This window comes from Lepidochelys olivacea, assembly GCF_965140295.1.
Source record: "Lepidochelys olivacea isolate rLepOli2 genome assembly, chromosome: 3".
Classification (NCBI taxonomy): domain Eukaryota; kingdom Metazoa; phylum Chordata; order Testudines; family Cheloniidae; genus Lepidochelys; species Lepidochelys olivacea.
The window spans coordinates 173,798,419-173,819,235 of NC_140413.1; the positions used below are offsets into that span (position 1 = coordinate 173,798,419).

General features: G+C 39.4%; 1 protein-coding gene across 6 annotated transcripts in view; it reads left to right on the top strand.

The window, feature by feature from the left end:
- Nucleotides 1-20,817, top strand: part of PLEKHH2 (pleckstrin homology, MyTH4 and FERM domain containing H2) — a 128,796-nt gene that overhangs the window by 75,766 nt on the left and 32,213 nt on the right. For 5 of the 6 annotated variants that reach the window (XM_084623538.1, XM_084623533.1, XM_084623534.1 and 2 more), the window contains 7 exons: nt 3,210-3,290; nt 7,396-7,575; nt 8,641-8,749; nt 12,217-12,329; nt 16,223-16,402; nt 19,436-19,533; nt 19,975-20,152. In XM_084623538.1, the coding sequence (XP_084479664.1) occupies nt 3,210-3,290; nt 7,396-7,575; nt 8,641-8,749; nt 12,217-12,329; nt 16,223-16,402; nt 19,436-19,533; nt 19,975-20,152 (939 nt within the window). The remainder of the gene's footprint in view (nt 1-3,209; nt 3,291-7,395; nt 7,576-8,640; nt 8,750-12,216; nt 12,330-16,222; nt 16,403-19,435; nt 19,534-19,974; nt 20,153-20,817) is intronic. The other variant, XM_084623536.1, reaches the window with a different exon arrangement.

A 20,817-nucleotide genomic window follows, 5' to 3' on the forward strand; every position in this document is an offset into this window, starting at 1 on the left:
GTAGTAAACTAATTTTAGTAACCAGTCCTTCCATTGACGTCAGTGGCAAAACTCCAGTTGGTTTCAACAGGAGCATAATTGGATCTTTAACAAGGACTTCTTTGTACAGTAGTATCTAAGTTGGCTGCAGTATTTGGCATTGACCCTTGTGTGGTTTTGCAAAAGTGCTGTTTGAGGGACATCCAAAATTAAAGTCCAAAAGTACATGTACTATAAATATTTAGCATAAGAGTAAATAGATTAAAGTAGACGTGCTATTAGGTTTGCGTCTCTTACAATGTGAATAAACCAGAAGGACTGCCTACTCCTCTTATACCATAATAAAAATCTAAGTTGGCAAGTCTTTTTCATTTGGCCACTTGATTCACTACCTTCCATGCTGAATTCTGTTTGTACATCATTAGGGCCCTGATTCAGCACATGCCTCAATTTAAACATTTGTGTAAGAGGCACTCTCTTTTTTCCAACATCAGCAGTCAAAACAAGATATTTCAAGATAATGAGGATGGTGTGTAGAGTGAGGGAATATACTATGTTAAGGTTAATTTACTCATCAGATTTAGATGTTGCTCTTCGACTGTCTATCATTAATGTAGTCACAGGAATGTAGAAACTATTGCAGTTTACCAGGGGCTTCACCTTTAGGTTCTCCTCTGATCTGTGAAGAATGAAACACCTTCCAGCTTCTTATTAAATATGCTATATGTCTGTGTATTGTGTCAGTACTAATGGAAAAGCCCTTAATGGCAGAGATTCAGCTGACAGTTGTCTCAAGGGAGTATACATGAGGTGGGGACAGCCAGAGCTCAGCATGATCCCGTCATGTACATGCTCCTGATGCCACCAGTATCAGGGTTGGGTGGGAATGTGGTGCAGGACCTAGTTCTGCACTAGCTGTGTATACCTTTATGCCGGGAAAGTGATCAGCTGGCCAGATCGATCTGTTTTCCTGTCCCTTTGCACCTCCAGAGCAGCACAAAGGGGCTGGGGCACAGCAGAGAATCTGACCCAATCTATTTACCTAGTAATCAGAAAATTAGGCCAATTTTTTAAAATCTGGGTCTCACACTCAGCACCTCTGGGAAAAAAAAAATCAGACTGCTCATTTAAGTACCCTAAACATGGATGTAGGTAATGTTAGTCACCTGTGTTTGAAAATTTTGAGCCTAGTGCCTGAAGTACCAGGAAGGGGCTTTCTGTTTTTAAGATAGCAAAGTCAATGAAAGTGTAATGTTGGTCTATACGAATGTATTCTAGACCTTCCTTATTTTTATCACTTGATATGCAGATTCTCTACCCTGTTTGAATTCAGTTTGGTGTTACACTGTGGTACAAACTGCACTTTCCATTCTTAATTTAAAATAGCTTAAATTTAAAGATGAATCAATTCTTCTGTTGCTTTTAACAATAGCTGTTTCACAGCAAAGTGCCACCTCCTCCTCAGCGTCATCAGTATTTTGTACTTATGAGTATAGTTGGTTTGCTACGACAGCCTACTGAAGCCTTCCGGCAATTAACTTTTACCAAGGCTTGTTCAAATCCATTAAGGGTTTTCTTGTGGTGGTGGTGGAATTTGTTTATAATTGTAATTTTAAAGCATTAACAGAACAAGAGGAATTGGTTTGCTTTCATAGGTTTAAATTAAACTGTAGCTTTTCTTTTATTCTTGTTTAATTTCCTTTACTTTTACAGTAAGGCATAGATTCTTTTAATATTTCCATTAAAATTTATATAAAACAGATTTTTTAGGATTTTAACTTTTTAAATTGATTGTAGACCAAATGCTATCTAATTCACAAAGCAAACATGAAAAAATAGAGATGAACAACTTTTTTCTCTACCTATTTTTCAGGTGTATTTGTCTTATAACTATACGAGGTACAAACAAAGAAGATTTTCAAGTTCATGGTTTCATGAATACAGTCACTTCATATGCTCTTCTAAAACCAGCTGTTTTTGGTCATAAATAGAATATCAATTACAGTAGATACTTATGAGTGAATACAAGACTGTCTTACCTTATTTATTTAGAAATATAAAGTTTTGAAATATTTAATAAATTAAAAAGTTAACCATTGAGCCAGTGTAATGATTTCCCAGCTAGGTCACATCATCCCTTTATATCCCTAAAGAGCATCCCTTTTTTTCAGTGATATCAGTGAGAAAGCATTATGTTTCACAGCTGTCTCTGAAAAAAATTTTATTGGTGTCTGTTTTATTCTTTACAATGGTTTAATGAGAATTGAAGAATAGGTAGGAATGAGGAAACTATCTGTCCTAATCTGTGCAGTTATGGGACAATAACCTTACTGCTAGAGATTGTTCTAAAATGTTTTTCCCCATTCAAAAAGCTAGTGATGCCACTTCATAAGTGGGGAATAAAGGGGAACTTCATTTCAGCTCCCATGGCTGTTGTGTTATAACCAGACTTCTTGAGTGCTAGATGCACTCACTTAGCACTACCTTGTGCTAATTTACTCAATGGACCTGGGGGAAGCAGGCAACTCTCAGTTATCCCACTCCATTCTTTACTCGAACTTTACTCTCAGTTATTCTCCAACTTTACTCTCAGTTATCCCACTCCATTCACCAGCTAGTTTTCATCTCTTCAAAGGAATGATGTTAGTCAAAGTTAGCATGGGCGAGAATCTGATTTGGTGATTAAAGCAGAGAACTCGGTGGTCAGGACTCTCAGCTTCTACTCCTGACTGTTGCTGACTTACTGTGTGACATAACTTAATCTCTCTGTGCCTTTGCTTTTATTCCGCTGTAAAATGGGGATGTTAAGACTTACCTTCCTCATATGGGTTTTGATACTTAATTTTCATGAAGTGCTTGGAAATTCTTGGGTGTAAGACACTATAAGAGTTCTAATTACCATTAGTTGTAGTAGTTTGAGTGTCCCCTCCAATTTTTATTTCCTCAGCTTTTTCTATGTAGGACCTGATCCAAAGCCAATGGAAAGACTACTGCTGTCTTGAATGGGCTTTGAATCAGGCCTGTTATGTTTTAATTGTAATGCCTGTAATACAGAAAGTCATGCAGCTTCAAATTTTTATATTTATAGTAATGTTTTACAGGAATTCTTTATTCCAGCCATCAGAATTCTGAGAAATTAAAATATGTATCTAAGCTTCACTGGCTGGGCCCATCTCAGAAAAAAGTTTTACATTAAAAATAATTTGTACTTAACTATATTGTAATTTCAGGTGAAACATGGATACTCCAAAAGAGTGTGGTGTACTCTGGTTGGAAAAACTCTTTACTATTTCCGTAGTCAAGAAGATAAGGTATGTCTTTCTAATGGTTAAAATAATGTGACTTGTTTGCTCAGGACTCTCAGGTGTATGAAAGATAGACACTAGGTGGATTTTTAATCGAGATGCTGCAACTTTATTAACTAACACTGGTTATGAATAGTATATGCCTACCCATCTCATGCCAGGCATTTAACTGAGCCTAGTGCAGGGTTACAGGCTCCTACCATAGAACAAATAACTGAGGGTAGACTCTTCAGCCTATCCCCCTGGACTTAGCTCACTTCTAAAGTCCTCTCACCTTTCACCCCTAAGGGGGGTTCAGGGTACTAAAGGGGGAACTTTGGTCTACAAAGACTTCAGGTCTCCTCTTCTCCTTACAGGTCCACCAGCATAAATCTTCAGTCTCATTGATCTCTGCAGCTGGCCCTTTTAGCCTTTATCTTCCCTGTACTTCAGCCTCATGTTGCAACAAGTTGAACCTTCCTATATTATCCCGCAATATACAGACATCCAGGTCGTCTTCTTTACCCCACTTGTGCCTTCACAGTGCTGCAAGGAAAGTGAAAAACCCACTGGACCACTGCCAATTATTTGGCCCAGTGGGGAAAAAATCCTTCCTGATTCCAAGATGCTGTAGGTTTGACTGATTGTCTGTCTGTTTTTTTGGGAGCATAGTTCACTGTCTACAACTAAAGGGAGGGCAGGGCACCTATTGAGTTCCTGGGGTTGGGCAGGGCAGCTGAAGAGGCAAGGGACTCAGGATGACTGGGGGAAAGTTTTGGTTGTTGGGAGGGGGAGTGCAGGGGCCAGTCAGCTCCCACACTCCCACAAACAGCCAGTGGGATGCAAGAACCCAAGGAAGAGAAGGGGCCCAGCTCCTCCATCTGTGGTCACATGCTTTACTCCGTTCCCGCGTTCTGAAAGTGATGCATCCATTTTTCTGGTCCAACCAGTATTGCAGCTCATCGCCTGTTGAGATGGGGGAGCATTTCTCAGAAATATGCCGCCCCACCCCCCCGTTCTGGGCAGTGCATTCTCCCACTGCTCTGACCAAACGTCTCCATTGCTGAGATGGAAAATGGGGATTTTAGTGATATCTGAGCAGTCTTATTGTTAACCGCTGAGTTTTAGTATATTTTATTTCACTCACTTCAAACCTTATTAAAGTTAAACTCAATAGCCAGTTGACTGTGTATTGACTCCATTAAATCATTAAAATAATAATAGTAGAAGCAGCACAGAGAACCTCCATTGTTACTTTCGGCGTACATATACATTATCCTCTAAACAAGCATGTAACCATGTCAGGCTTAATAGTGATTTCACTGGGCTTTAGATCTGGCATATTGTTTTCTCCATCATCCTTCCCTTTTTCTTCTTCTCCCTGTTGCCTCCTGCTGTTTGTTCTTGATTTAGGGCCAGATCCTAGCAACACTAAGCCATATGAGTAACTTTGCAGTGTGAGTAATGTCATTGAAGGCAAGTGGAAAATTTAAACTAGTAAAGTAGTGCTTACTTACGGTACTGTACATTGTAACAAGTAGTAATAAGCCATACTTCAGGATTTTTGTTTATTTAATATTACTCTTTGAAAGTATACCAGTGCTATAATGTTCCAAAATCCAGTAAAACTTTCATTTCAGAATATTAATTTCTAACTCATTTTACAGAGAAGCTACTAAGAAAAGGTATGTTTACATTTTCAGTGTAAACATTGACTGAGATTTGATGACAAATTTGTTTTCACCTCAATTATAGTAAGAAATCTGTATGTTTAAAGTACAAGCATTTTCAAGTTCTTATCTTTGAAAATTATTCCTTGTGAGCAGGCCCTTTAGAAATACATAGGCAGTTAGCTGGCTCATCATAAATAGTTGTCTAACATTTGGGTAAGTTTTACTGCAGTTTTTTAAACCAAAATGAACAACTATTTTATTAAATGGTAATGTGGAAGAAGTGCAGCTTTTATAATCAGAATGTACTTTAAAAATACTGCATATGCAAAGACAAAACTGATTTATTTTTCAGTATTCAAGGAGTTGCTAACTGAAAACATGTTTATATTACAATGGAATGTGTGTATAGAAATAAAGAGCCTGTGAGGCATTCAGTAATGTAAACTGCTGTATATGTTACATTAATGGAGTCCATTTGGTTAAAAGGATTCAAAATAGCATTATTGTTTTGAAAACCATGTGCCAAACAATGGAGAAGGATTACACTAACTGAAATCATCTGTCAACACAGCTTCTTGTAAACCTAATTTAAGTTTAATAAAAATACTGTTTAGCACAAGTACTTCATAGCAAAGGTTTCTTGGAACTGAGATGGCATCTCTGAACCTTAGGATTAAACAGCCCCTTTCTCAGAATTTGGCCGGTTCATAAAGGAAGAAATTAAGAAGCACTACAGGAAAGGCAAGCCAGCACATGTATCTTTGACCCATGTCCATTCTGGTTAGTGAAGTACAACCAAGAAATATGCATCCTTCACTAACAGCCAATGCCTTCTTCAAAGGGGGTACCTTACCACTCACGTTAAAACACTCATTTTCCAATCAGCATCCAAGATGACAATTCTTGATGCAATCAAACTTGCCAGCTACTTCCCAGTACCTAATCTCCAATTTAACAACAAGATTATTGAGAAGCCGGCAAAGAGTCAGCATCAACTACACCTGGTCTCTGGTGATATTTAAGAAACATTCCCGCCCAATAATGTGCCATAAATATGGTGCACAACCTGCTCTTGGTCATGGACAAATATCCCTTCTCTTTTTGCTGGATCTCTCCACAGCACTGGACACCATAGACCATGAAGTTGTGCTGGCTTATCTCAAATTCTTACCTGGTGTATGTGGCAGCACACTGAAATGGTTCCTATCCTTTCTATCAGACTCAGCTCAGAGTGATGGGAAGATGCTCCTCAAGTTCCTCAAGTCTCATTTCCCTCACTCATCATATTAAATATATGGTCTTAAGATACCACAGCCTTGATAAACAGCAGTACACAAATGATACTCCAGACAAAGGTAGGGAAAGGGAGATCTTTCAAGAAACTAGCCAGCATGATGATATCATCCTCTTTAGAGGGCATAAGCCCACCTGCTAATTGTGAAAATGGTATGTAGTATTTGTGTCCTTCGGTATTCCTCATTGATAGTGGATGCCCACATAGTTACACCTATGAAAAACTGCTTCTTTCACCGATAGCTGACTGATAGACTAGATCTATCCTGACAGAGGAGGACTTGACCATAGTCATATATGCATTTGTAACCTCCAGGCTTAAATACTGCAATCCACTATACCTGAGAATTAAATTGAAGACACTGAAAAGGATCCAATGGCAGCAATAGTGATGCTCCAGTTGCCACAGTGACGCCCCATCAAATACGAGATTAAGGCTATGTCTGCACTACAGCTTATGTTGAAAGAACTTACGTTGCTTGGGCTGTGAATAAGCCACCCCCCTAAGTGACATAAGTTACACCACATAAACATCGGTGTGGAAAGCACTATGTCGGTGGGAGAACTTTTGCCACTTGCGAAGGTGGTTTTATTATGCCGACGGGGGAGAGCTTTCCTGTTGACATACGAGTATCTTCACCAGATGTGCTGCAGAGACGCAGCTGCCTCAGTGCAGCTTCGCCACTGCAGCACTGTACATGTAGAGATGCCCTAAGTTTAAATTCAGCATCCTGGTCTTGAGCTTGAGAATCCTCAAATGGATTGGGCCTGGGATATCTCAAGGGTTGCATCTTCTCCCAGAGACAAGACCTATTGTGTCAGATAGGTTGCGCATTCCATGTGCAACTATCAAGAACAATATATCCTGTAGATATATTGTAGCAGAGGTGGGAATAGAACTGAAGTCTTCTTATTCCTAGGACTGTGCTTTAATGACAAGATCACGCTTCCTCTCCTCCAGGATTGTAAACTGGGAAGGTGGCTTATGCTACAGTTCTTAGTGACCTTAAAAGAATAGAATTTTATGGACTTTCCCAATGTCAAATGTTCAAAACATGTTGATTATAGTTTATCAGTTTCTCTTCATTTGTAGATCAAGAACTGTAAAACTGATGTTATCCAAGATGTATATTTGCTCCCTGACTATTTCTTGTATTTACTTTTAGTTTCCTCTGGGTCAAATCAAGCTTTGGGAGGCTAAAGTTGAAGAAGTTGACAGGTCATGTGATTCAGATGAAGATTATGAGGCCAGTGGTCGCAGTCTATTATCAACACATTATACCATTCTTATCCATCCTAAAGAGCAAGGACCTACCTATCTTCTTATAGGATCGAAACATGAGAAGGTAGTAAATGTACCCTATCTCTTAAGTTTCAGTAAGACAGCTGTAATTATGGTACTGTGTTATGAACATTTTCTGCAGTGAGTAAGATGTGGACAGTCAGAGACAAGGGGCTTTTTTGCTAGACCATCTAGAAGGTGGTCTGATCTAACAGACAAATGGTCACACTTTTACACATACTTATCAGAGTTTGAGTGATCACTATAGTTAACTGACCCCATTTAAGGTATCTGGAAAATGTCAGTAGATTTTCCTGTGTGGACTCCTATCCTTACTGCCCATTTTCTGCAGTAATGGTAACTAGTGTACACTAAGGGGAAGACTAACAAGAATAATATGAGAGAGATTATTTCAGAGCATTATAAAATAAAAGTTTTAACAGTCTTGTAGACCTCATTTTGATTCCTGATCTTATTCCCCAGGTGGGAAGGGCAATAATTAATACAAAGACATCATATTTGCCTCTTAGAGAGGAGAGGAGGGAATACTTTGCATCTCTTGATGATCGCTGACTCAGTTCTGCTCTCCTTGGCTAAAATGAATGGTGATTTTAATATAAGGCCTTGATCAGCGATAGGGAAGTAAAATAAGGGGAAATCCTTGGGCCTTCACAGGAAGGTATAACACTACTCTGAGGTGGGGAGAAAAGCTTTCTTATAAGATGACTCAGTGGTTTAGTGAGTTAGTGCCCCGCAATTCAGTTTTCAGTCATTTAAATTCTGTCTCAACTACATGTAAAAAAATAAGGTGTGTGCCCTCTTCCTAGTCTCTATTGAACATTCATCACATCTGGCTTGAGTGCACTTTCTGCTCAAAAGACACCTATATGTAGACTAGAAAGCTTGCTGCAAGTCAGAATTAAGATGTTTTGGCTAAGCTTTCTTGAGAATCTGTGTGTATGAAGCAATTGATATTGTTCATGAGTGCCAAATTCATCTGTAGAATTTTTGAAAATAAATATTTTTGAAGTTCTTTGTTTTGGAAAATTTCAATAAAATATTTAATATTTTAAACTCTCAAAAATCTGCTTGGAATGATGATTGGGTTCTGTTTGTTTTTGTCTTATAGGACACTTGGCTTTATCATTTGACTGTAGCTGCTGGGAGCACCAATGTAAATGTTGGATCAGAATTTGAACAGCTTGTTTGCAAACTGTTAAATGTGGAAGGGGAGCACAGTAAGTTTGTTTCTGGTTCCACATAATCTTAATATGTATCTGATCAACTATATTCCAAGTGTATTTGTCCCAAATTTGTCACTCTTTTTTGTACATATCAAAAGTGAAGTTATAGTTGTAGGCAGAGCTTCCAGTGCTTTTAATACTTGTGTTTTGATATAGTCAGTTTGTTAATTCAGAACATGTTTTTCATGAACAGTAAATGTTTAGTCACTAGGTTTCAGTAGAAAAGACCTTAGACATTTACAGACATTCAAAACACTTTATTCACAGAGAAGCAAGAGCTCCATAGTAGGCTTTTTGGGGCCTTTTGTCTTCCAATTTTAATATGAATTAACCACAAAAGTGAATTAACCACAAAAGGGGCCAAGACCCCTTAGAACTTTCCATCCATTTTAATGTACTTGACATTCCTATAATGTGCTACTGATGCGGTTATATTTATTGGTTGCTAGTGAGTTAGGACACTGCTATCTAGGTGACTAGTAGAGATGGTTGGTTTAGACTACCTGTGCTGCCTGCAGGATCAAAGGGCTCCAAATCTTTCAGAGATCTCTTGGCCCAGTAAGAAGTGCTACTTGTTTGTTTACATCAGGGTCTGAACACAGAAGGCCTTGTAAATGCAAACCAGGGCTACAACTCTGTAGATGATTTAGTACTAGCACCCTTTCTCTTCGAAGTGGTGGACATAATGGGGGAGGCAAGTGCCTCCCCAGCAGCCTTTAGGTCAATGTGTGGTACATTTTCAAGCCAGTAGGTATAACTGAAGGTGGCACCACCAATACCTATCCTTCCCCTCAACCCACGCTCCAAGTGCTCAAAACCTGGCTCTGCTACTGCCAGTCAGAATTACAAAACATTACATAACATAAATTATGGGTCATTGAAGTCATTAAAGTTTTAGTCTTGACACAGACAATAGCATGATGATTCTGCTAAACAGAAGGGCAGCAGGGGCAAACTTGCATCCTACAAAGATAGGACTATTTCAGCCCTTGAACATCATACCAACAGTACCCATTCCAGCCTGTTTCCTCTATGAGACTTAAAATAAATGTGAGGCTCTTCTGAGGTGTTGTACAGGGAGAAAGGGAAGCACAGGACACCTGGATTCTATTCCTAGCTCTGCCACTGTCTTGCTGGGTGACCTTGGGCCAGTCACTTCCCCTCTTGGTGCTTCTGCTTCCCCATTTCTAAAATGGCAATAATGATACTGACGTCCTTTGTAAAGTGCTTTGATATCTACTGATTGAAAGTGCCATAAAAGAAGTAGGTTTTATTAAACAAAGGACTGTTGAGTCACTTCTCTTCTTGCCAACAAGCAAGCACGTTGAGTACTCATGGCAGAAATTTCACCTTGCCAAAATAAACCCACTCCTGCACTAAACTGGGGTAGACATAGATTTTGGAGAAATGGCCATTTGCCCCCACACGGTGCTTCTGCAGCAGGATCAGGCATGAGCAAGTTACACAATAGTCTCCCATGAAGAGTCAAAAATGAGCTGAAGCTTTATGATATGTGTCTGTCTGCCCAAATTCAGAATTGCATCTTGTTCCTTATGGCCAAAACATAGTTTCTATTTCCAAATACAACAGAGTTTTTAATTTATTTAAATATCTCTAGCTCAGCTGTAGACACTCAGTCTCTAAAGCAGTGGTGGGCAACCTGCGGGCCACATGTGTCCTGTCAGGGTAATCCACTGGTGGGCCACGAGACAGTTTGTTTACATTGACTGCAGGTACGGTGGCCCATAGCTCCCAGTTGCTGTGGTTCACCGTTCCTGGCCAATGGGAGCTGCGGAAAGTGATGCGGGCTGGCTGTCGCTTCCTGCGGCTCCCATTGGCTGGGAACAGTGAACCAACTGCAGCCACTAGGAGCTGTGGGCGGCCGTGCCTTCGGATGATCCGTGTAAACAATCTGTCTCGCAGCCCGCCAGCGGATTACCAACCGGTCACGTGTGGCCCATGGGCCACAGGTTGCCCACCGCTGCTCTAAAGTCTGTGGAAGAATGTTCTTAGCTGGGGCATCTGCTGTTACAAATGCTGAGACTGATCTGCTGACCTTATCCTTGTGAGTAGTTCCATTTAAATCAATGGGACTATATATGGGAATAAGGATTAGTTCATGTGAGTTAGCGTTTTCAGGATCAGGCCCTAAACTTGCTGATATTAGACAACACGAGCGAGAATGTATGTTGGGTGTCTACACTTAACTAGTTAAAGCCTAAAAAAATAGCTTTTAGCAGAGTCTTATAAAGCAAAAGGAGAATGTGTGTGCTGCCCTTAAGGCAATCAACAAGGAAAGTGGCGATGTTCTGAGTCCTCTACAATATATCAGCACTGTTCTCTTGTCCATAGTATGTCACAGTAGCATAGCTTGCTATACTTTTTCATTTATTTAGTCCCTAGCATCTCCTAAGTGTAAGTCACTTCCCACACATAAGGTAAGAAGATGCTTGAGTTCTTGTGCCCGACTAGTCCAGGCAAGTTAAATCACACTAGTGGCTAGATTCTGGTGTTCAGAACTAATCTGGCAGTTGGTCTTGTTGAGCCTCTTGGGCCAGAAATGTGACTTCTGAAACTCTTCTAAGCAGATCCTTATGGTATCGACTTTTCTAAAATAAAATAACTTTATGTAGGAACTTATCATTGGGGTATGAACCTTGGAAACAATGAGCCAAGTGAACAGGAGTTGTACCAGACTTGCCTACCTTGAATGTACTGTTTTGATTAGACACACACAATGGAGCATACCACTTCAAACAGTGATCTCAAACTAATCAGATTTGAGGTAGTTCAATACTTGAATGGGAGATTTCTAGGGAAAAAACTCAAGCTCTGTAAGAAATAGTTTGATGCATTGAATGGTGATATCATTCCCATACCTGTCAGAATTTGAAAGCCATAAACATGGCTACGTGGGAAAATACATAGGGAAGACCCTTTCAACTCAACTGTGATACATTGTACTAGGTGTTTGGAGGGTCAGAATGGAAACCAAATACATATTTTGCTTAAAAAGTAGTGATTGATATTCAGTCATAAAGACAGATGAGTTTGTTTTTCTGCTGAATCGCTATCTAGCAAGGTGTTAGGGAGTACTGTGCTAGGGAAGCAATGTTTTTCCAGGTGAGATGCAACACCTAGGTCTGATGATACCTGCAGTTATTAAAAATACCAGGACTCCCCCCCACCCCCAAGATCTTTTACAACATGGGTAATTGGATTCTGCCTACTTCAGTTGCCCTGAAACTTCAAACAAATGAGAGACTCTTATTTTACTATTAAAAGTGTTCCTATGCATTTTTAGGAGTTGGCTGCACTTTATTGGTGGCCAAAATGATTCCCATATGTAAAGTCAGTTATTAAGAGTTTATAAGCTATGTTCCTTTTGGATGAAAGACATTATGTAAAGTCATTATCTTAAATGATTACTTGCAAGCAATGACCATGTATTATCTGTTCAGCCTCTCAAATTTGGAGACACCCTACTCTTTGTCACAGCAAAGAAGGAATTGCTTCCCCTCTTACAACACTGCCATCAGAGGCCCTACAAACTGAAGCAATTAAATTATTTAAGGTAAAATCCTGGGAAATGTTTGTGTTTTTTTTCTGTGTGAGAGTGATATTTTTTCGCTCACTAAAGGTGTTCTGTTAACAGGCCTGTGTATGAGTGTGACTCACCAGCTAGCACATCCCCTTGTGGCTCTGTGTGGTGTAGGAGGCTCTCCTCCACTGACACCTGTGATGTTCAGATTCTTGAAACTTGGCCCTCCAGCCGGGTCACAATAATGCCACCTCTACGGTTGCAAACTCTTCAGGACTGTTCTGGAGTCTCCTGGAGACTTTAGAGATTAATCTTTAATTAAAGATTATGTCATGTGATGAAACTTCCAAAAATACATCCAACCAAAATTGGCAACCCTAGCCACCCCTTCTGGGGTGAGCCAAGAATCCAACAAAGAGTAGTCCATTGACCTCTTATTCAGTCCAACTCCAGAATCAGTAGTTCTTATCTCAGGTATCAGGGGGTTTCAACAGTCCTTACCCCTTGCCAGGGGGGTTTTACTCCATCTTCCTCATTGGGCCAGTAGGGGAACCTAAGCCCTCCCACTTCACTGGGTTCCAGTTCAGGGACCCTTTAATAAGCAGTCAAGGCCTGCCTACACAGTCCCCTTGCTCTCTCGCTGGACTAGTTCTTACCTTGCCCTCTTGGGGCTTTCCCACAGACATTTCCCAGGCTCACAGTGTATAAGCAGCTCTCTCTTTAAGCTTCTTCCACAGTCTTATGGCAGAGCTTCTTAGCACTTTCTGCCACCGAGCTGGTTCTGCTGCAGAAGAGCTTTCTCTACTCTTCTGGCAGACAGCCCCTGCTCCCTACAGGCTCTTTCACCAGCATGGAGAATCCTGGATAGACTTACTTGTCTAGCTTTCCCTCACCACTGCTTTGGGCTGCCTGATGCAGGTTTACCTACCTTCCTTCAGGGAGGCGCTGTTTGCCAGCAGTCCAACTCAACAGCCTCACTCCAGCCAAGCTTCTCTCGCTGAGTAATAGCCAACAATCTGCTCTACTTCTTGGTCAGCCCCCCAGCTGAGCTGGGTTCAGCCCTTTTAACTCTTCCCTCCAGGATTGACACCTACTGCAGGTGTAGCAGGATGAAGTTTATTGAGCCCACAGACTCTCATTAACCCCTTCTGGCCCACTGTGAGGTTGGTACACCCATCACAGCCTGGAAAGAAAAGGTATGTCTTTATCTTCAGAACAGATAAGGCATGGACAGTGCTAGCTGAAGCCTCTCCACACTGTCCCACCCCCTAATCTGAAGAGATCATCTCTAGAGTTGAGAGAGCAGTTCAGTCTCCAGCCCTTTCTGGCCTTTCTGCTGAGATTATCAGTAAAATTGCCAGTTAGCGCCCAGGAGGATAGTGGATTTTTGGACTGAGACTAAGATAATCAAATTCGTGGGCTACAAAACATCCATCAGATAGAGAGCTGGTTGAAATTTTCTGAAATTTGGTGTTTCAAGTAAATTCTAAGCAAACAACAACTACAAAAAGTAAATTAAATTGTTGTGGCTTTTTTCATGTTTTTCAACCAGCTCTAGAGATGGAAGACATTTTACAAAATTCTGATGGGGAAAAAAATGCAAAAAAACAAATAAACCCCAAACCATCATTTTTGCACATTTTTGTTTTAATTTTTGAACTAACTCTAATCATATGGTAACAATTGTCATTCATTTTGGACCTTGGCTGAATTCAAAGTGCTGATTTAGGAGGGAAAGTTTCTATTGTCCTTTTTCTTTTAAAAATAAAAAAAAATTATCAAGACTTTCATATACATATCTAAGCTTGACCTGTGTTTCACTTCTTGAGTTTAGTGAACAAATGAAAAGTACACGTGTTTTAATAATAATATATAATAAAATAAAATGTATGTGAAGACTACAGAGTAAGATTCTTCAAAATATTTAGACCTAAAAAAAGTATATCATATTATTAAGAATAGTACAAAGAGTACACAGCAACTGCCCTTCTGCAAAGATGCAGCTCTGACAAGAGAATTCAAGAGATAGGTCTTTATCCTGTTATGTGCAGGTAGACCCCAGTGTTTGCGCACAGGTGATTGATGAACAGAGTCCTTGGGTAAAAGCCCAGCCCCATTTAAGTCAATGACAAAACTCCCCTGGATTTCACTCCTCAAGTTGGATAGGTAAAAATGTGTTTTTCGCAGCTAAAGATTGCTACAGACTATATGCTAATGATTATTACAGAGAAAAAGTACTTTTCTGCCATTTCTTTGCACGCTGAGGGATATATTAAGAGTTAGAAAGCAAGTTCCATGGATAAATGCTCTTTCTCCATGGACCTTATCCTAACATTATAAATTCTGCCAAGACCAAGTTCCTTCCAGTAAAAACTGTCTTGAGAAGTCATATGGGATAGTTTTTGGCTAGATGTAGAAAGGAATTGTATACATTCCATCTGTTCAGTCCCTGTCACTGGCATATCCAGCTTGTTTGTTTGAAATGTCAGGAGGATCTTAAAGAAAAATGTCCATTTTATTTTGTTCATCCCAACGGCACAAAAGTTTAAAAGGGAATGAACTTTCCTCAGCACAAATAAACACATTTATTTGAAAAATGACATTCTGAATTACATTTGGCAAATCTGAACATCTATCACAGGAAGTAGTTATTTTGCTAGAAAGGGATGACTTATGTGATGCTGTCATTATAAAGAACTTAGTGTTGGAGATTCTAAATTAATTCCCAACTTGATTTAGAACTAATGTATCAATCAAAAGAAAGACATTTGGGTTCATTTTCAGTTATTCTCCAGCTAATCAAAATTAGTCAAATATATCTATGGATCTCTAGATAGAAGGAATCTAATCTGTTGATAGTTTTTCCCTTCTGTCTTGGTCATTAAAATAATTCCTTCAAGATTAATGTTTAAAATTTGTAAGTGGATTTAGTGATCATGTAACCAAGGGACTAATTGTGTAGACCAACTGGAACCCACCTTTCTGGGGCAGGTGTTATGCAAACTTTCTAGGACAGCATTGCCACTGCTTTATGGAAGCTCCTAGCTATTCCAGCAGTGGAGTTTGCTTGAGCAGAGACTACCAGTAGTACGAAATATTATGCTTCTTTTGTGATGTGAACAAGTGGAGACAGAATGAGACCATCAAACTCTGGGACTTGAGCCCAGATTTTAACTTAGGACTCCTGAGCTAAAGAACTATTGCACTGACCCATTGTGCCACCTAATAGCTCTCCTCTTTATTTCCTCTCCCCTTCCCACATTGACAGCTTTCCCAATGTAGAAATAATACAACTCAAGAAACAAAAAATCCTAATGTTCTGGTCAATTAGTAGTTTGTTGCATGAGGCCTTTAAAGTTTGTTGCTCTTGGTTCAGCAGCCTTGCCATGGCATGCAATGCCGCAACTGCTCACAGGAAGAAACCAGCCATGATTGTGTTGTGCCCATGTTTTGTTTTTATACTGACTGCCTTTACAGTAGTAAAAGATTGATTCTGTGGTTTCCCTTTTGCGTTTCAAAGTCCTGAACAATGTACATAGGTCCTGGCTGTATTCAGAACCTTCTGAAAACTTGCCTGACATCACCTCATCGTGTCTCAGTAGGTGATGGTGTTTTTGCTGTCATAGCTCCTAGTGAGTAGAATTCACATCCTGCAGATATCTGCCTCATTTTATCCCTCCCCAATTTTAAAAAAGCATTTGAAAATAGACTGTTCAGAGGTATTTTTATCTTAAATCTGGCCATGTAGAGAACCCCACTTCTTTCCTTACATTTTTCCAGTGATAGCATCTTATTTGTTTTTTAAATTTTAATTAATTTAATGCGTGATGCTTTAAATATTATTGCACTTTTGTTATGAAGCACCTCTGTGAGGGGGTTAGGTGGAGGTTGATATATAAACTTACATATTATTATTTTATATCCAGACCTGCCAGTTGTTTATAAATGCTGCAGTTGACTCTCCTGCCATTGATTACCATGTATCTTTGGCACAGAGTGCTTTGCAGATCTGCCTCACACATCCCGAGCTTCAAAATGAGATCTGCTGCCAGCTCATTAAGCAGACAAGACGACGACATCCACAGAACCAGGCAGGACCAATACAGGTATGAATAACTTCTGTTAATGGAATGTCCTTCACATGAGCAATGAAGAGCTTTGACAGACCATTGAGTACAGGAAAGAACTCTGCATGCTTAAGTAAAGTTTACATCTTTGTGATATGCTTTATTGTAAATCAGAAAAATAAGGGTAAAGAACATCCCCATCTCTTTTAAGGGCTGAACACAAATACAAGTGGGTTTACTTGAGCTAAAGTCTAAAGTAAGGTGTAACACAGAGACCCCTATGGTTCTCCTATCAGCTGCTGCATGCTTCCTTGAGAGCCTGTCTTTCTTCCTGAGTTAATTCTAGATTCAGCCCCTAACTCACACAGCACATTTGTCTTGAGAATGTGCTTGAGGAGGGGCAATTAATTCCCTACATTTGGCCATGCACTTCAATATGCCTGTTTTCAAGACAAGTATCCTTTTTCCACTGCCTGACCTTACAACCTCCCACACAATCTTGTACACATACTGTACAAATAATGTATATGTAGAACCTAATTGTGGTTCTTCACTCTGCTTTATTAGGAGAACTTCATTGTTCTTCAAATTAGTAAGTAGGAAAAAAATTAAACTGAAGGGGGAAAAGGGATTATAGTCTAAGTGATATATACAGATATGGATTAGTAGTGCATGTGAGTAGCAGTACACAGAGAGCTAGGAAAGACACAGGAGAATTTAATGAGGAAAAAGTTCATTAATACATTGACTTCATGTGTTTTTATTCATTACCCTGAGTTTATATTTGGAAAATTGTTAAGTTGACACATACTGCAGTTGATGGTTTTAATTTAACCTTTTTCTTTTTTGACACTCTTGTACCATTCATTGATAGGGCCTTTCTTTATGGATGAAAAAAGTGTTGTTATAATCTTCCATAATGGTTTTAAAAGTACATTAAAGTGCTTTAATAAAATAAAAATAATGGGATGAGAGAATGTTTTGAGGTCCCAGATCATTATGGGAACGTATGTTTTTTTCTCTCAAACACTTTCATGTCACTATCTGTCCCAAATAAAAGTTTGATCCATCTCCCATTGAAGTCCATTAATTTTTCCATTAACTTAATGCCCTAAATGGGCTTTGAGAAAGAAACTCTGCAAATGCTTAGAGGGATAAAATAATAACATTCCCACCTAACCTGCAGACAAGGTGTGAAGCTGCCACATAGGTCATCCTCAGCATCTGTCCTGGGCCAGAGGAGTGTGGGTAGGAGGATAGCATCAACAAATGAAATCTGGGGGAAAAATGTATTATAGGTAGATCTATAGTTGAGGTTTCCTGATATTTTCCATTATAAGTCCCTGTTTTCAGTTGCTTATAACTTGGCCATCTTTAACCACTTGGGCTGAAATTTTCCACATGAGGGTGTTTGCCTCAGGCTGATTTATTGTGGGAAATATTCAGTAAAAATGTTCAGCAGTTTCTCAGAATGAGGCCAAGGAAAAATATGTTTTACCCAAGTTAAAAAATGCTTGCAATGCTTTGTTGAGATGCTCTAATGCCTGCACGCTTTGGAGCAGGGACTTGAAATTTATTTGGTTGCCTTGGTGTTGGGGCTGTGCCTTTTCCCCCAAATCTGGTTAAAATACAAGACTCTAAAATTTTGTTTGCACATGCTCAGTAGAGACTTATTAGAGTTTGGCAGCTAAATTCTCTGAATATTCCATGCATGTGGGCATGCAGGAGCTGAACATCACTTGCATTTGCTCCTTCCACCACCATGGGTAGCTGTGTTGCCATGCACAGGACCTGAGAGCAGGGAGGCCATCTTCCTTTCACTCTCAGTGCAATTGTAATTTGGCCCCCTTGAGTGTATGCATATATATATAGTCTTTAATTACATGGTCACAAACTATTTTTTCCACAGTACTCAAGCCTTATTCAGTGCACAGTATGACTAGTGATCTGGGAATGGATCAGGATGTGTCATGAATGAGACTGTGGTCTGTAGGATCCCTGCTTTATTTGTTGCAGATGTTGGAGGTTGTGTAGGGAGGGAGGGAGGGGACAGCAGCAAGAGATGGAATGGGTTTGTGGTTTAGGGAATTGAATGCCACCTTAAATGGATTTAATTCCTATTTGATGCAGGACAAGTTATTTAAACCAATTTTTTCATTAACTATGTAGTTCTTCATTTCTGGGTGCCCCACTTGAGATACCTCTGGGCTGCAGAAGTGAAGGCACTCATAACTGCCCCTGGAATCCATGAAAGCTGAACAAATAAAATGCTACATTCTCTGGAAAAAAAAAGTCAGGTTATAGACACTTCAAAGTGGGCACCAAAATTATTTTACACTTCATTGACATTAATGTCTCTGTGCATTAGTTCCCCATATGTAAAATAGGGATAATAATATCACTTACCTCACAAGTGTGTTGTGAAAATAAATTCATTAATATTTGTAAATCAGTGGTGAAGTGGTGAGCCCCTTAAAAAGAGCCCATGAGGAAATTAATAATTCTGTATTCAGAGTAGGTTTGAATAGTATGCAATAAATAAGTCTTGGGTCTACACATTGAACAATGATAAAAAAAAGTCAAATAGCTGCTCATTCAGTGAGCATTATTCATCCTGTGCACTGAATGAGGCAGGGGTCCTGTGGGGGGAAAAGGGATGTAATTATGTAATTAAAGACTATGTATAATGCATACTCACAGGGGAGCCAAATTAAGGTGGCACAGGCAACCTTGATTCAGGTATTTCCCAACATTTTAGTGATTGACTTTGCAACTTAGTTTTCTTTTAATGCAGTTTTTTGTATGGAATTTTATATAAACTAAACCAAAAAAAGTTGCAGGGAGGGGCAGACATGGAAATAGAGATAAAGACATCTTGGGCTTCCCATGAGGTGGTATCCCAATTCATTTAAGTTTTTTACCTGTAGTTTTGAGCTTTTCCTTCCAATATAAAATTGTCTGTCATTTTATCTGGCATTTTGCACAATGAACTGCACTGTTGATCAGTCACCACAGCAGGAAGTTATTCTACTTTGTAAGATGCCCAAAACAATGTTTTTTTCTTTTTTCCAGGGTTTGCAGCTGTTAGCTCTCTGTGTTGGACTATTCCTTCCTCAGCACCCATTCCTTTGGCTCCTCAAAGTTCACTTAAAGAAGAATGCCGATTCCAGGTGTGCCTACGTATTGCTAGCTGTACAAGTCCTACTCATGGAACTTCTAGGATACATTTTAAAATCAACATTGACATATTTGTGGACAAATGCTACAAAAGTATAATTTGTACACATAACCTGTGTGCATCACTTGGAAAATTTATCATTTGTTTTGAAAATTGCACTACAGTATTCTGAACACATGATGTAAAAGCATGAAAAGCGCAAAATATAGCTGTTACCCAAAACATTCTGAGGCAAATTCTTTTCTGACAAAACTGTTAGTTTCAGTGGATTAACACCTTTTATATTCTCACCTTTGATGGAAAAATCTGTTGGAAACATTGCAAGGAAACCTCAGAGTTCTCCTTCCATTTGGATGTTTCAGAGGGTTTACTCACAGCTTAGCACATAGTGGATCAGTTCATGAGCCATGCCCTGTTTCTCTTTTTGTCACAGAACTGAATTTGGGAAATATGCAATTTACTGTCAGCGATGTGTTGAGAGAACCCAGCAGAATGGGGACCGAGAAGCAAGGCCATCAAGGATGGAAATCCTTTCAACCCTTCTAAGAAATCCCTACCACCACTCATTGCCCTTCAGTATTCCAGTGCATTTCATGAATGGTATATACCAGGTACGGTTCATAAGCATGATATTTAACTTGCCCAATTTGATTTTATTTGCACCGTCGTAAAGTGGTTATGTATGATAGCCAAGATGAAGGAGGGAGAACTATGAGCATTAAAGTAAATACAGCTTGAATTTCTCCTTGCTGGTAGTTGGCAAGGGACTAGGCAAATTTGATCAGTGTTTCAGGAAAAGAAAAAGTTTTGAGCAAAACATCTTTAAAAAAAAATTAAAAACCCATTATTGCCGAAGTAGTATCCACTTGATTTTTCTTGTTTAACCAATCAACCACATGAATGGAGCAGTCTGGAGAAGAGAGCAGAGTGTTAGAGGTATTCCCTCCAACTGAGCACCTTGGAAGCTGGGTAGCTCGTGGAAGGTCATGGAGGCACATGTGTAACTCTGATCATTACAGGCAGAATATGCTCCATAGTCTCTTGGGGCCAATCAAGATCCCATTGAAGTCTGAGGGGACCTTTCTATTGACTTCATTCGGAACTGCATCAGCCCTTTGTGCCTAAATATGTTCCTAATGATTAGAGCTGGTCAGAATTTTCTGTCAATATATCTTTTCACAGAAAATAGCTTTTCAATTAAATCAAATAAATAAAGATCAATTTTCTTTAAAAAAATTTCTAGTTTTGGCAACTGAAAAACATCATGTCATGAATA